Here is a 16,409-nt window from a genome sequence, read left to right as displayed (position 1 = left end):
TAAAGGCATATTGCATTACTCCAATGTAAAACGTAAGTCAAACAAAGCCACTGCTATCCGAGAAGGATCACAGCATAACCAGAAACACTGGCCAAATGAACTCCAGACTTCTGATGTCACTTGATTCTTGGGTGATACAGAAGAAAGCAGGAGTACATCTGGGTACCTGCTCCTTCAATTGGGAAGCAGCTTTATACAGATTCAGAGCTAATGAATTCTGAGACCTGTACGTGGACCCAGAGAGTCAGGACATCACAGCAGATGGAATCAAAGTGGCCAAAACATCCAGACAGATCAACAGAGATGAATTATGTCTTTTCCTGAAAACAGGCCATTTGCTAGCATGGTCAAGAGTACTTGAGTGACAAAACCAAGCCTGAAACTCAACTGGAATGGGGAGAGATAACCCACATTTTCCAAGAATGTATAAAGCTGACCAGCCATCGCTTGCAGAAGTATTTTACCCAGAAAGGAATTATTTGATAGAAGTTCTCAAGTACCTCCAAGTCCATCTTGTGTAGGAAGCATAGCATCACTTCAACTTTCATCACAGACTATCTTCTGCTGTAATCAGTTCTTTTATCATTTCATGGATATCACCCCTTTCTGCTAAATCTCAATAGCCAAATGGGCAAGATGGAAGCAGGCTGAACAGATGCAAATTTTTTAACCAACATCTTCAAGCCTGAGAAACTGAAACTAACCTAAAAACATAACCAGCCAGTTCCCCGTATCTCCTCAAGAAAAGTGATATCAAATTCTGCACTGACTCAACGTCTTATATCTCCTGCACCACAGCAATCTTCCAGCTCTTGCATCACACTAGCTTTTCTCTATTAGAAAACCCTATTCTGTCAAGCTTTAAGAAGCTCATATATTTGAATTGCTGGTATTAGTTAACTGATAATTAAACACAGTTTTGGATTCTTAAAAGTATGTGAATTAAACCAAGTTTTACACTTTAGGCCTTCAAGTTAAAAACTGTTCTCTTATTAAAATGTAACAGGAGGACATTTAAAAACTGAACAGAAATATGATAAATAATTGTTCCCTTGACTGAATTTTCATCCTCAGTAAGTAATCTCTGTGTTAATTACGCTTCTCAGTTGTAAGCATTTTTCTTTGTTGTTCTTTTTTTTGCCTGCAACATGTGCCTTCAATAGAGCTCTCTTTCTTCCGCAGATAACCTTTACAAGTTATAATTTTTAATTTTCTATTGTTTACAAAAAGGTTTAAATTCTGACATTCATATTTTTCAGTTTTATCGCTGACAATTCCTTACAATTAGAATGTATTTGGGAGAGAGGGGCTTATAATTTAACAATCTGAAACAGCAAAGGAGAAGGAAACTCTTTCAAACGTATGGTCAATTTTCATCCAACAAAAACATTAACTGTAGGTATTAAAAAATAAAGTGTAGCAAAGACAGGCTTTTCTTCAAAGAAAAGTCATAACACCGATAACAGCTGGAGTGGGGGGGGAAGGGCTGGTAGTCACAAGTATTTCCAAAAAAAATCTTCAAATGTAAAAGGAAGCATAATGTGCTGGAGGGAAGGCAGACTTTAGTTTCTGATTTCAATCCCAGCTACACATCAAATGCAAACTTGCTTGTACAAATATCTCTCTCATTTTGAGCTGAGTAGTTCAAGCAACCTACAAGATAGTCTTCCTCAGGCTAAACTGAATTTTTAGTAACTTACTACACATATTCCTGTAGTTTTATGGTCAACAAAATGGACCTGTTTTACACTATCATCTTGAGTTTTCTTTTTTCTTTTTTAAAGTCCCACTCTATCTGACAGCTCAGGAATTACCTAGTGGTCTCCATTCTAACTACTAATGAGGTCCAATCCTGCCTAGCTTTTCAGCTAGGTACTGCCATCTGCTATAAAACAGATCAGTAAAAGCTAAGGAAACCAATTCCAGTGACAATAATGTATGCTTATGCATATAGAAAGTGTGTTTGAGAAATAGTATTGTACTTTTTTATTTTTCCTATTTTTTAATGCACTTACAGGCTGCCTCAAACTCTGAGGTAACTTTTCCATGCGGTACATGAGACCTATCATTTGCAATATTTAATTTCTTTAGAAGGGAGGGATATTATAAAGTTGTGAATTCGGAAAATACAGAGATAAAATAATAGAGCAATACAAAATTTTGGGAAATATAAGGATTTTTGTAAGGAAATGGGTAGTAAGTATACAAGTAGTCTATTTCACATATGGCAGAAAAGATCACCTAATTCTTCTTTTCCATGGCTTTCATCTTTACTATTGATACTGTTACAAGATTAATACTGATACTATTGATCTTTCTGCATCCTGATTTCAGTGGAAGGAACATGAGAGTGCACAGTAGATGCAAGAAAGTGGATTCATTTCATTTTCAGGAGTTTTATTAGGATAATCGTAATATCTATTCCTGAAAGGAATCACTTTCTTGGTTGCAATGGTATTGATAGTATTTGGATTTTTCTATTAAAAAAACAGCAGAAGGAAAAATTAGAGTTTAGTGGAACACAGAGGAATAATTAAAATTGTATAGCCAAGAACAAAGTCTGATTAAGAATAATTTATGTTATTTGAAAAAGTGATAGGAAATTCTTAAGATCTGGATTAAAAAAAATATGGAAGACAAATTTAAAAGTAAATTTGGAAGGGAAGTCTGAAAAGGATGGTGGGGAAAAAAATCTATTTAATCACAAACCACTAGTATCATAAAAAAAATACATAGATGGTATAAGTACCCTGTTAGATTATTACCTGGCAGTAGACAAATTCTTCAATTTGTTAGAGATGATAGATAAATTTTCATGTCTGGTGAATATGTCATAAAGTAAGAACTTTTTGAAAGGGGTTTTCAAATTGATTTCTCAAAACTGCTTAATATTCACCCCCTCAAATGTGACTTTAAATGATAAATTTTTGGTAATTCTATCCTGGAAGCTCACCACGCAACTAGATTTAGAAAAGAAGTGGGATGGGAGAAATTGGACAATTGGTATGTGATGGAATGCAATACTGCATTGTTAGAAAAAATAGCCATTTCATTTTGGGCTAATTAGGAATCCAGCCAAATTAGATGAATATGCGACATCATTCCTACCAAGGTTCTGTCAACTAGCTTGAAGATTTGATGACAGAGTGGATACTAGATGGCTATATGATAGTTAACTGGATGCACTCTTTGTATAGTCACCATTTTGCCTTTTACCTTTTTTAATATTTTAAGTTGTGGTTTTCTAATGATTTTTATGTATTTTATTTTATTATATATACTTCCCAGAGTATAAATAGAGTATCTTTATAAATTTTATAAATCAAAGAAATAATAATGTTCACAAAGAATATGAACAATTATTGAAGAGTGGCTTATTTCGTTTTCTCTTTTACCATAAAAATATATAATTGAACTGGCGTATGTAATGGTTTCATGCCCTTCAAAGGTATAAGATAAAAATCTAAAAAACTCTCCATCCCTTCTGACAATTATTTTGACCGGAATGACAGCGTCCTCAGACATCTGAAGAAAAACATTGTAGTTTTTGTGGTTGTCTGTTCTTCATTTGTAATCCATTTTAAACCACTGAATTAACCACGGACATATTTCTCTCTTGGTTTGGAATATTTCAACTGTTATGAAGGTTCAATGCTTATAGTAAGTAAGATTGAGAAAAGAAAAAAGAGCCATGTGGGAGGACTTAACCTCAATCTACTCCCTCCAAGATTTATACTAATATGTTAGATATGTAAACACTATAGAGCAATCAGAAACAAATGAAATGATGAATCTAGTTTAACTGTATTCAGCTGTGATGCAATTGCCAGAAGGCAAGAGTTTGTTATGAATAAATCATCTGGATGAGATACAGTCCTCAATTCAACCTTGGTGTGCCCAACCAAAATTTAGTGTCAACTCTTGAGGAGGAGTGAATTGCAAAAGTACTTGAAAACACTGAAAAATGTAACTTTTTTCACTTTTAAAATGTATAATTGTATATTAAAAATGACAGTACTAAGAAATCAGTTCAAATGATCTTCCTTAGTTTATCATAGCTTTATAAAATCAAACAAGTTTAAATTTAAACATATGCAAGCAACATGGTTGTCTTTTCTTTCTACTAAACTCAACTCGTATTTGTGCACAGATAACAAATACGGTAAACCCATCACTTTCCGAATAAGATGAAAGCAGTGGTCTAGATTGTAATCTATAAAAAAACAGGGCAGGCAGGAAGAGGCATTTCTGAGAAGAAAGTGGAAGAGTTCCCTATACAATCAGAGAATAAAAGGCCATATATAATTTCCCAAAGCTTTTTGAAACAACCATCCTCAGCACTTATGAATGTGTGCACCTCCCATTTAATTTTGATTTGTAGCTCTCTCATACTGTAACATGCTTGTGTGTGGGGGAAGCTTTCCAAAAGATTCTTGCAATGTAAAGTTGCGTAATTTAGTATTATATGCAGTAATTTATGTTATTGTATCTTTCCCCCCATCAAATGGAATTGGTGCTGAAGGACACAAAGGGTCATCTTCAGTTGACATGTTCATTGGAAACTATTTCCTTAATGCTATTGGTGTTAAGAATCCTGAGTTTGTGAAAATAATTTATAGTTGTTGAAAACTCTGAACTTGTCATTAAAAAGACAAAGGAGTCCTTGCAGATTTTACTCCGCTAGCTGTTGCCAACTTTAGGGGGTGGTGCTCAGCTCCATTTCAAGGCCATTGAGTCAGCACTGTCCAAAGACATTTCTGTGGTCATGTGGCCCGCATGACATCCTGGACCACTATTATCTTCCCACTGTATGCAAGTATTTATCTGCTTGCATTTGCATGTTTTCGAACTTCAAGATTGGCAGGAGATAGGCAAGGATGGGAGCTTACCCCATTGTGTGGTGCTCTGGTCTTGAACCTGGGCTTCCAGCTTTCCAGCCAACTAGCCAAGTATCTTAACCACCGAGCCACCGTACCACCCAAACTTGTCATTAATAACACTAAAAATGTGTAACTTAGTAGTTGACATCAAGCTGTCTTTCATGACAAAACAGCATAAGAATTATAAGGCAAAATACTGTACTGAATCTGTAAAAAAAATGTTTTTTCCAGTGTAGTGCATAACTGAACTGTTAGCTTGAACTGAACTAATATACAGCTATCCATAACAGTTTTCAATAGAAAACACTACTAATAAAGTTATTAGTCATTCTGGGATGAATTTTCAATGGGATGACATTATTGCTAATAAAAATAAGTGCAAATATATTTAAATGTATCTTTGAAAGGATGAATAAAGTCTTCTCTTCTGACCGTTCTTATTGCAATAATTACAACAGGCTGTTAAATATTTTACAAATCATTTTACAAGTGATACAAATCCTTTAAGAACCTTCTTCTCCACATTGTAGATTTCCAGCTTTTATTTTTCTGCTTATACCTTTGAGTAATTGGACGCATATTCTAAACAATTATGCTAAAAAATTTGCAAATTACAGCTAAGTATTTTCTCTCTTTCCAAAATCATACCCGTCAAGATTTTCATAAAACCTTAAATTCATACTTTATCAGGGCGTAGACAGTCAAGATTCAGAATTACTGAGATAGGCTAAAACAAAGTCAAAATCAGCAAAATAACATTCAGTAACTGCCTTTCATAACTTTGTGCCATTGGTATATTTGGTAAACTCATTTACTGAATGTGTAGATGCAGATTTCACTTTTTCAAAACATTTTTTTTAAATCCAATGGTGGAATGGAAAGGCCTTATTTCCCACCAGGTGGACAGCTATTCATGAAACCCATTTAAAATGCTTGTTTAATTAAGTTGTGAGTATTTCTAATAATGATACTGTCCAGTTCATTTCCTGTCTTCTTAAGAGCAGGGTTATTATATGAATTTATATCAAATGTTTCACAGAAGACAAGATCTGTAAATTTTCTTTAATGTTTTGTAGTTTGGCAATTTTGAATAACATTTTTGCTTTGTATTTTAAGGCCTGTAGTTCAATTTTTTAAAAAATCATTTCAGTTAATGGGACTATCTGTATAGAGAATAACCTTTGCCCCTCTAATATTTACTATGTCGCCTGCAATGAAATAGAAGCAGAGAGCTTTGATAAATGAACACAAAGGGCTGTCTGGATATGTTTCTACAGGCAGTCTTGCACTGCACTGAAATGCCTTTTTGTACTCTAAAGTAATGCACTATTTACAACAGACACATACAACCGATGTTATATTATTCAGAAACTCTGCAATGCATATTAGCAAGACTGTTGTAGTTGTTATATTAAGATTTTTTAAAAATAAGGTATTCCTTTTTTAGTGTACAATTACTCTAGCAACCTAATGTATTTATTGTTCATACCTTATCTTCTTTTTTTTTTTATTTGCAAGATTTCAATTACCCTTTTTGGAAATTTTAACTATATTATTTAAAGAGTATTCCTAATAGAATTCTCCAGTGGGTAAAGCATAATATATACAAATAAAATGCATTAAATAGACACACACTCTGCTAGAGAGAAGTTCTCTGAAGATGGACTCCAACACAAGAGGTCTGAAAGCTTGAAAGGCAAATCCTCTGGTTCTGGTGAATCACCCAAATTGGATCCTGCAACATTATTCTGGGACACGTATATTCGCCTTCATTCACAATGGATACGTTTTAAAAATGTTTCATTTTAAAATTGAACCAAAATGATTGTCTAACATTCTAGTTACTGGAACCTTAAATGATACTAATGAATAGTTTTTCTTACTTGATAGCTATAAAGATCTTCAGTATAATTTTTTTAAGACTCTATAGTGATAGTCCCTTACTTCGAAGTAGAATTGGGGCGACCAGATGGAGTTGAGCATTTACGGCTGGATGACTTTCCTGATGCCACATAGAGTTTGTAGCAGATTTTTTTTTCTTTGTGCCTTTGGAGAGAAACATATACTGCTGCCTATAATTGAAGTCTCCATCTTCCGAATGGGACTTGAGGATCTTCACCACCAAGTCGCTCCTTCAGTATAATGAATGTTCCATATAAATGTAAAGCTAAGCTTTTTAAAACTTTCTGACTATTATTTAAATGTCCAGCATGCTTACTCAGACAATGATTATCTCAGATATAAATTAAGCAAGTAAGTGATTTGTGGACATATTAAAATCTTTGATAGTTGCATGATGCCACAGTTAGGGAGTTCCTGATGGATTTTTGAGCTCATATTCAAGAGAAATAATATGACATATATTAAAGCTGGAAAAATGCACTCTGTCCCATCACTATATAGTGGCTTAAAAAAATAAAAACATATGACATCTATGGCTCCCTACAAGTGGCAAGGTTTTGTACTTCATGTGTATGTTCATCTATGCATCCAATATCTCAAGTCAGTATTTTTAATAGTATCCCACCAAGGCTACAGAGCAGTGCCCCAATAGATTCTGCTGATTTACAGTTGCCAGCAACTCCTATTGGACTTGCTGGGAATACAGTTAAAGGCTCCCTATATAATAAGTTAGCGAGATAGGTTTGGAAAAGGTCAGATTCCTAATCAATAGACCATCCTCTACAAAAGGAAAGCCACTGTTTCTCTCATCATTAACTTGTCTCAAATTACAACATTCAGCAGTAAACCAGTTTAAAGCACAATTGAAGGAAGACTTCTTACAGATTTTAGAAAGCAGTCATATATTTTAAATATTCAATGAGGCTAATATATTAGAAAAAATGACAATAACCTGAAATTCGATACACTAAGAAACATCCTTCAAAGATATTCGCCTGCAAGTTTTATTTCTGTTCCAACCTGGTTTGGTTTTCTGAGAGTGGTATTTAAAAGTAAAATATTACCAAAAGTAAAATAATAAACGTGTTTAAAATAAAACACCTCTTCTAAATTATTTTAGAAATAGAAATATTTTTACCTTGACTAGGAATAAAAGCCTAAATGATCAAGCCTATCTGAACAGTCAATTTGTAGAAAAATGGCAATAGTCTGAAATTCCACACTCTAAGAAAACAAAGATTTTCACCTACAAATTTTATTTCTGTTCCAACCTGTTTTAGTTTTCTGAGTGTTTGTCAATAAGACTACGCAAGCTGACAAGGTTGCATTACAGGAGACATGTCAAACACAAGGCCCGGGGGCCGGATCCAGCCCGCGAAGTGGTTTCATGTGGCCCGCGAAGCCATCCTGGAAACAGTGAGGGAACGGCCCCCACTGCCTTGGCCCTGGCCCAGAGACCCTCCTTCTGCCAGAGACCCTCAGATCTGTCCCATTCCTGCCCAGGCCCCCATAGGCACCCTTGATGCGAACGATGTAGAGCTGGCCACGCCCACTCAGTAGGCCATACGCACTCTAGCCACGCCCACCCAGTAGGCCATGCCCACCCGGCCCCCTGAGGGCAACCGCAATGCTGATGCGGCCGTCAATGAAATTGAGTTTGACACCCCTGCATTACAGAAAGCAGGAGTATATGCCAGCCATTCGTTTAATGACTATTTGAAGTTACAGCAGCATTGAAAAGAGCGATTTATGACCATTTTTTCCACACTTATGACCATTGCAGCATCCCCATGGTCACATGATCAAAATTTGGAGGCTGGGCAACTGGCATGTGTTTATGATGGTTGCAGTCATTTTTTTTTAAAAAATGACAAATTTGTATTAGTTTATCAAATTATAAAATACAAAGGAAAATGAAAACAATGGGGAAGTAAGGGAGGAAAAGGGGAAGGGGAAAAAGTGTAGGGTAAAAGGGAAAAGAAAAAAAAGCAAATGAATCAACTTGTGTATCATCTAAAAAGTTGAACAAGTCTAAATCAGAAACAATGCATCTTGCATGACCTTTGGGGGGAAAAACATTTAGCGCCATATCCCCATTTTAACTGCAACTCTGAAATAGTTCCCTATATTTCAACCAAAACAGAATCTGTAATAGAACTGTTAGTTCTAGTCGGGGTGCGTGTTTGTGTTAGGTGTGTGCCAAGAAGAGTGTGCAAGGGTCCTTCCTATTCCGCCTGGGGAGGGGAGGGAATGTTCCCATAATTCGAAATGAGCTTTGTGGGACCACTGAAGCAGCCCAGCAGAGCTGAAGCAGCAGCAGCCTGACAAGCCACAACTTCTCCATATTAATTACCTTGGGTCCTGGATTTTGGATGTATTCTGTAGTTTTAGCCCATTCAAAATACATTCGTTCAAAAATTATTGACCTATAATGCACCGTTTCTCCCAGTTAAAGGTTACCAGAATGAGAGTTTTAGCAAGATATAGATAATAACACAACACTAGATAGGAGAAATTCTTAGGATAAATGAGTCCCGAGTCTTCCATTTCCCCCCTCCTGAATTTACAGACAATTACTTCAAAACAAAAAGGAAATAGAGCATGGTGTGCATTTAATGTTTTGACAAATTGCTGTAGTTGTAACTACTTTTTGTCCAAGTCCCATCCACTTTATGGACTGTAGCTTCCAATCACAACATTCAAAGGTCAAGTGCAGCCTTCAAACAGAAATTTCTATGCATCATTGAGAGTAATCTTTGCATAACACAGTTGTCGTATGGAGGGCTCTCAGAGCTTCTATTAAAATAAATTGCACATTATTCTATCTTTCATGACTGTTATATTATATAAAGAAAAGGCGGAAGTAGCAATCAGAAAATATAGGACATAAGTTGCAAATAGGGAATTATGGATTATGCCTGGATCCCTGTTTCATGAACAAGATATGTATAGCAAGTCCCATCTGGCAGCTCCCAGTTAGTGGAATGAAACAAAACAGCACAACACATAGCTAACCTTTAGTTGTACTGTTTTGTTTCATTCCACTAACTGGGAGTTGCCAGATGGAAATATACAGATAGCAATCAATTTACAACCACAATTGGGACCAGAATTGCCATTGCTAAGCAAAGTGGTTGTTAAGTGAATTGTGCCCAATTTTACATCTTTTTTTTTTTTGGCCATGGTGTTAAGCGAATCATTACAATTGTTAAGTTAATCGTGCAGTCCTTGGATGCTGCAACCATCCAAAATACATGCCAGTTGTCAAGTGCCCAAATTTTGATCATATGACCACGGGATGCTGTGACAGTCATAAGTGCAAGGACTGGTTGTGAGTCACTTTTTTCCAGTGCCGTTGTAACTTCAAACAGGCACTAAATGAATGGTAGTAAATTGAGGATTATCTGTACTGCTTTCCTCCTGAGGTAAAACATACAAAGTGCGAAGGGACTGGATTTGCTACAAAAGGCATACTGATAACTAGTACTTAGTCTGCATTTGCTTAATACAAGATATACTTTGTGTATGTAATGCATATTTATTCCTCCAGGAGGGCTTCCCTTTTAAATGTGTTATTTGTGAGAAAAATCTGTATTAACTTTTCATATTTGGGAAGACACTTAGATATATTAAATGTTCACGTCTCCTGCTAGATGTTCTCCATACCAGTTTTTAACAAGAAACAAAATATCTCAGCTAAGTAGCAAACCATTTCATTTCTACTACTGGCAATGTGATAGTATTCATGTATGTTTTATTTTAAACAAATAAGTACAAGATAGTTTAAGTTGTAAAATGCTCTGTTGCATTTGAACATTCATCTTGAACAAGCCCTAAATGGCGAGGGTCCGGGATATTTGAGGGAACACCTGCTGCCAGCATCAAGCTCCCTTCATCCAGTGCGCTCCCACAGGGAGGGTCTTCTCAGGGTGCCTCCGGTTAAAGATTGCCGGTGGGTAACACCCAGGGGTAGGGCCTTCTCAGTGGGTGTGCCTGCCCTGTGGAACCAGCTGCCTGCAGAGCTTAGGACTGCCCCCGACCTCCGTTCATTCCGCCAGGACCTGAAGACCTGGCTCTTCGAGCTCTCTGGCCCAGGCTGAGAATTTTTTAATTTTTAATTTTAACTGGGTTTTTTATTTTTTTCAGGGTTTTATTTAATCTTTTTAATTTGTTTTAACGTTTGTATTGATTTTCTTTTAAATACCCTGTAAACCGCCCTGAGCCCTTCGGGAAAGGGCGGTATATAAATCTAAATAAATAAATAAATCTGTTACTCTAGACAGAATACTGAGGAAAAACTGGGATTTGAATAATTGTAGTTTCGTGGTTCTGAATTATTTTTATGAGTTTTTTGGGGGAGGGTTTGTTTTCATTTTCCTGCAGCACTTCTCACTTCATCCACCATCCTTTGTACTAATGTGCGGGACAACAAATTGCTGCTTTTGTTAATCGCTGTGTTATGGCCAATTGCTGAAAAATTCTTTGTCCCAGGCATTTGACTCCAGCCTCTTGGAGATTACACATTTAAACTGCCTAACATAAAAGCTAGTAAATAATAAGTGAACAATACAGCAGAAGTGAATAGTGCAACATGAAAATCCACCATGTAGATTTTGAGTGGTCCTGGGGAAAACTACTCAAAATGCAATCAAATTCAGCAGCATGTTGTGATGTGTTTCCTTTTTATGCAGACATTTTCCAGCACAGCCAAGAACTTCTTCACAGTAATGATTTGAGAAGCCTGATGCTTTTGCGATGTGGCATGTTCTGCCATCAAATTGCAGCCAACATATACTAAAACCACTCGCTGGTCTGGCTCCTACTGAGATTACAGAAATCAGCCTGTAGGAACACTTTGAGCCAGCATGCCTCTGCGGTCTCCACCCCAGGACGTTCTGGAAAGACACGTACTGTGCAAGCTCTAGGGCTGAAAACGTGCTCCAGACTCTATTTGTGTAAACAAAGCTGGCAGCTTGGGTGGATATTGTGGAGCAAACAGAGCACTGTGTGAGTTGCTGGGAGAAACAAATCAACCAAGTCAGAATATGCACAATTGCTTGGAGGTTTTTTTCCTAAAAAGATATAAACAAAACCAGGCAAAGGACATCCCTTTGAACTAAACTGAGAACCTTGGGGATATTTATAATACACAGATTCACCCAAGCAATCCCTCAGTTCATGTATCCTGTTGATCTTTAAGAGGACCTTTTAACAGTCCAAAAGATAAAATCAGAGAAAATTAAGTTACTGCGAGATTTTCAGGCCAAAAGTCATCAGCTCCAAACTGAAAACACAGACTTAATTCAGAAACTGGGTGGGGTGCCTGCACAAATTGCATGATTTAACAATTGTCCTTTTCTGTCTGTGTCAGCATGAACTTTGTAAATGCACACTTAGAAGAAAACATAAGCATGAGATACAAATAAACCATATGGAAATTAGGGGAGGATGAAAGCTATTTATATGGTTCTAAGAAAAATAAGTTTAATTCCATATAACCATCCTTGGTTCCTTGAATACAGTGTTAGTTGAGTACTGATTTTAAAAAAAATCAGTGTCTGAACTGGACTGGAAGAAGATTTTTAGCAATTTTAAGGTTACCTAGTAAATTGTAATCAATTTGGGAATGCCTTACATCAATGCACTAAAAAAAACCCAGAGGATTAATTTTAAGAACTTTTATTGATTCAAAGCCCAATGTCTGGGACAACTTGAAAACCTTCTTTAATTTAGTTTTCAGAGATTTTTTTGGCTAGTTGGTAGTTAACAAGATTTTAAAAAAAAACAAACCTAGTATACATATTACGATTTTATAAGCACATAAACTCACCAAAGTCTTCCTATTCATCAGATTAAGAGTCCCAACACTTATCATTGAATCCTGCCCCCCTTCTTCTACGGCATTTCCCATCCACACTTGTAGGAAAATATGGGAACCCATCAAATTATCTTGAATGCTTTCTTGTTAAGATTCTTTGAAAGAAGCCCATTACTTGACCATTGCACTTTCACCCTGTTTTATGTTTGCTGAATTTCTCCTGACAGTTGACTTTTTCGCTTGCCAGAACCACAACAAAGGAAAGCCTTGAATTTTCATTCAGGCCATTTCGCCCCCCCCCTCCCATACCCTCCCCCCCACACTCTATTTCATTCTCTGCTCTGATCATCTCACAAAGATATTATTGTTGCTGGCTGGTTGGGGCTCAGTGCACCTGAAGTAGATCAAAGCCACTGTTTCATGCCAATTTGACCACACAGGTCTCCCTCCTATTGCATTAAATTAAACCTGATGATTCATCTCTATTGCCCTCAGGGTCCCTGGATACAAAGGAGAAATGTATAGAAAGATTTTTAACAAAAACATGGAGGATAATAAACTTACAATTTTATAGACCTAATTAAAAAAAGGTACAGTTAATTTCAACCAACTGCAGCTGCATATACATCTCATTAAAAAGACATATATAATCGCTCTATGTACTCGGCCCAGTATAAACAGGTACAGATAAAAGGATCCTTCAACCAAAAGCCTTTTAAATATTCACTCCAGATTTGCCATTGATTTCTCCAATGGAAAATTGCTTTGCTTATTACAATGAAGTAAGGTGGGCAAAAGTTATATTAAAGCCGAAACGTAATTATAGTCCAATCCGAAAAGTGTGTTCGGTGGTCTTCAATTCAGGTTGCTGTGTACAACATTATAGCCTCACATATGAATTACTTTAAGAAGAATTTCGATTATAACAATGTTCCAGTTATGACTGGGGGTAAATAACTGGTACCTATGGACACCTGTGAGCCTCCTAGAATTGATAAGTTAGTAACCCAGTTGTTAAGTGAATCTGGCTTTCTCACTGACTTTGCTTGTCAGAAGGTCGCAAAAGGTGATCCCTTGACTTTGGGACACAGCAACGGTCATAAAAGTGAACCAGTTGCCAAGCAACTGAATTTTGATCACACGATCATGGGGATGCTTCAAAGGTTGTTAACTGTGAAAAATGGTAATAAGACACATTTTTCAGTGCCGTTGTAACTTTGATTGGTCACTAAACAAACTGTTGTAAGTCAAGGACTACCTGTAATAGTAAAAATAAATAATGGCTCACAGATTTACCTATATCCCAATCTTAATTGCTGTGGCTTGGCTAGACTAACCAAAAGGATAAAAATGCAATTGGAAGGCTTCTGCAGCACAGAAGCACAGCACAGTATATGTTCTAATAGGATAATCTTAACCCACTGGTCCACGTGCTATGCCCTGCAGCAAAATCAAGAAATCCCAGTCTATTTACATCTGTGTTGCTACGGTATTACTTGTTTAGGCCATTTTTTTTTCTTTAGATCATGAAAATTGATCAGAGTAAGCAATTATTGTGGACAAATTCATTTGGGGGCCAACATGTAAGTTTGCTAACATGATGTAGACTTACTGCAGTATGACTTATTCTGTTTTTAATATCACTGAAAGCATGTAGGCAAATTAAATACACAAAAAAGATAACAGTTATTAGTAACTTTGTGTTTTAACTGTTGAATTTTTAATTGTTAGTTTTTATGACTGTCTTTTTTATTGTATGACATCCAGATTCATAAATCTGTGAGATGGGTAGCTATATAAATGTGATGTATAAACAGATTAATTAATTAACCATAATGACTATTCTGACAATGCAATTAATTCTACTGGCCCACCTGGAGCAACAAGTCAGCAACCTTACCAACAGCAATTGTTACACAATGCTAATTATCCATTTCAGGGTGATATATAACATGTGCCAATGAAAGCTATGTTCTTTTTTTTTCCTACCAAACAACTTGCTTTAAGGGAAATTCATTATGATGATTATGTGCTACCAAGGAAATATTTGGTGTTGACTCCTAGCAGTCACATAGATATATTATTAGAGAAATACTCTGCATTTAAATGCTCAAAACACTTTTTGTTTCTTGCCAGTATACTTAGAAGACTCAAGCCTCAAGTCCAAAATTTCAATGCTATCAGTTCTCCAGTTTACTGTCCTCATAAGTTTGCGATAGGACCATAAGAAAAGAAAGATGAAAAAGGGATAAGACAACAAAATGATTCCAGATGGATTAATTTGGCCCGGGTTTATTCCAAACTGAGTTCAAAAGAATTTCCCACTACCACAAAACTATCCAGGGCACACATAGACTCAATTTTTCCTTTGATAGGAACTATAATTCATACAAAAACTCATATATCTAAACAGATGGATCAAAATTATTTTCTTTATAATTGAATACTAAGGTACTAGACTACTGTTGACAGCAATCCCTTATTATAGTTTCTTTCCTGCATGCAAGCACACACATATATATGTGACTACAAACACCAGTTTACAAAATTCTAATTTATACTACCCATTCAATTTCAATAAAGATATACAAAATGTTTACACTATAATTAGTAATGTGTATACCTAACCATTTTTGCTTCATATTCGTCAATTTTATTACATTTCATACAATGATTCAGTTAACACAGGCATGTCACAACTCGCGACGGCATGTGACGTCGCGCGATGTATCGCGACATTTTCCCCATTGCCGGCAATGGGGTGGGCGTGGTTTCAGCATGATGCATCCGGCCTATGGGCCGGCAGTTTGACATGCCTGAGTTAACATAAATTATTTCTAAATGAATCAAAAAATGATAGAAAAGCTAGTCACAAAAATTGATTGATTCCAGGCTTAACAATATTAATTTTAAAAAGAGACACTCCGAGATGAGATTACAACTCCAGGGAAAAGCTTTCGCACTAATTCACCGAGAAAAATTACGGAAGCACAAATGGCTTACCCTACCTCTTTTGGAGCCACAGAAAGATTTATATTGATTAGGTAAGGAGGTGGAAGAAATAAAAGTCTGTGGGGCTTTTCTAAAGACACTGAATATTCCATTATAGAGTAGCGTCATTCTCATCAAGGGTTACTCAGGGCCCAAGTCCCCAGTTATAATTTCATAATGCCCAGTTAAAGTCAGAGTAGAATAATTTTTAACACTGCTTTTATATTTTGGGCTTTTTCCACAGTACTAGTTACCTACTATTATTATAGCTACTTCTTTTATGGCAAATTCATGATGATATATAAACCTGTGAAGGTAACAATAGCTTCAAAATCCTCATAATTCAAAACAGAGTATAAACGATATGAAAAGATTTTAAAAGTTTCATTTTTCATCAGCTAACAATACGCAGTTGTTAATTTACTACCATGAACTTACCGCCATGTGGCATGATGATGTCCCACATATTACAGCCAATCGGGAAGCAATTGGCTGATTTTCACAGGGCACGTTATGTCCTTTCACGCTAGCTCCAATCATACCTGGTCCAAAAATTAAGAAGAAAGAAAACTGGCTTGTCAAGCAAAACAAAACTTTTAAGAGATATTTGTTGAAAAACCTGCCAAATATTAAAAAAACGGCCTGTATCTCTATTTTCTTGATCTTGCAAAATTATAGCCAAAAATCTGCTAAACAATAGGATGAAGCAATAGGATAAGAACAAGTAGAATTAAATAAGATTTATGGCTGGACATACCCCATGCCTGTAGGAGATAAAACGTTCACACAGCTTCTAATGTGGTGGTAGAAAGCGTATG

The 16,409-nt window shown here is 36.2% G+C and overlaps 1 protein-coding gene across 3 annotated transcripts in view; it reads right to left on the bottom strand.

The window, feature by feature from the left end:
• Positions 1-16,409, bottom strand: part of FGGY (FGGY carbohydrate kinase domain containing) — a 164,489-nt gene that overhangs the window by 70,441 nt on the left and 77,639 nt on the right. For all 3 annotated transcript variants that reach the window (XR_014026026.1, XM_081324604.1, XM_081324605.1), the window contains exon 8: positions 16,030-16,133. Coding sequence is in view for 2 of the 3 variants with exons in the window: in XM_081324604.1 (XP_081180730.1) it covers positions 16,030-16,133 (104 nt within the window). In the remaining variant the exon portion in view is untranslated. The remainder of the gene's footprint in view (positions 1-16,029; positions 16,134-16,409) is intronic.

This window comes from Vipera berus (genome assembly GCF_964194415.1).
Source record: "Vipera berus genome assembly, chromosome: 3".
In the NCBI taxonomy this organism is placed as follows: Eukaryota; Metazoa; Chordata; class Lepidosauria; order Squamata; family Viperidae; genus Vipera; species Vipera berus.
This window is presented reverse-complemented; position numbering and strand designations above follow the sequence as displayed.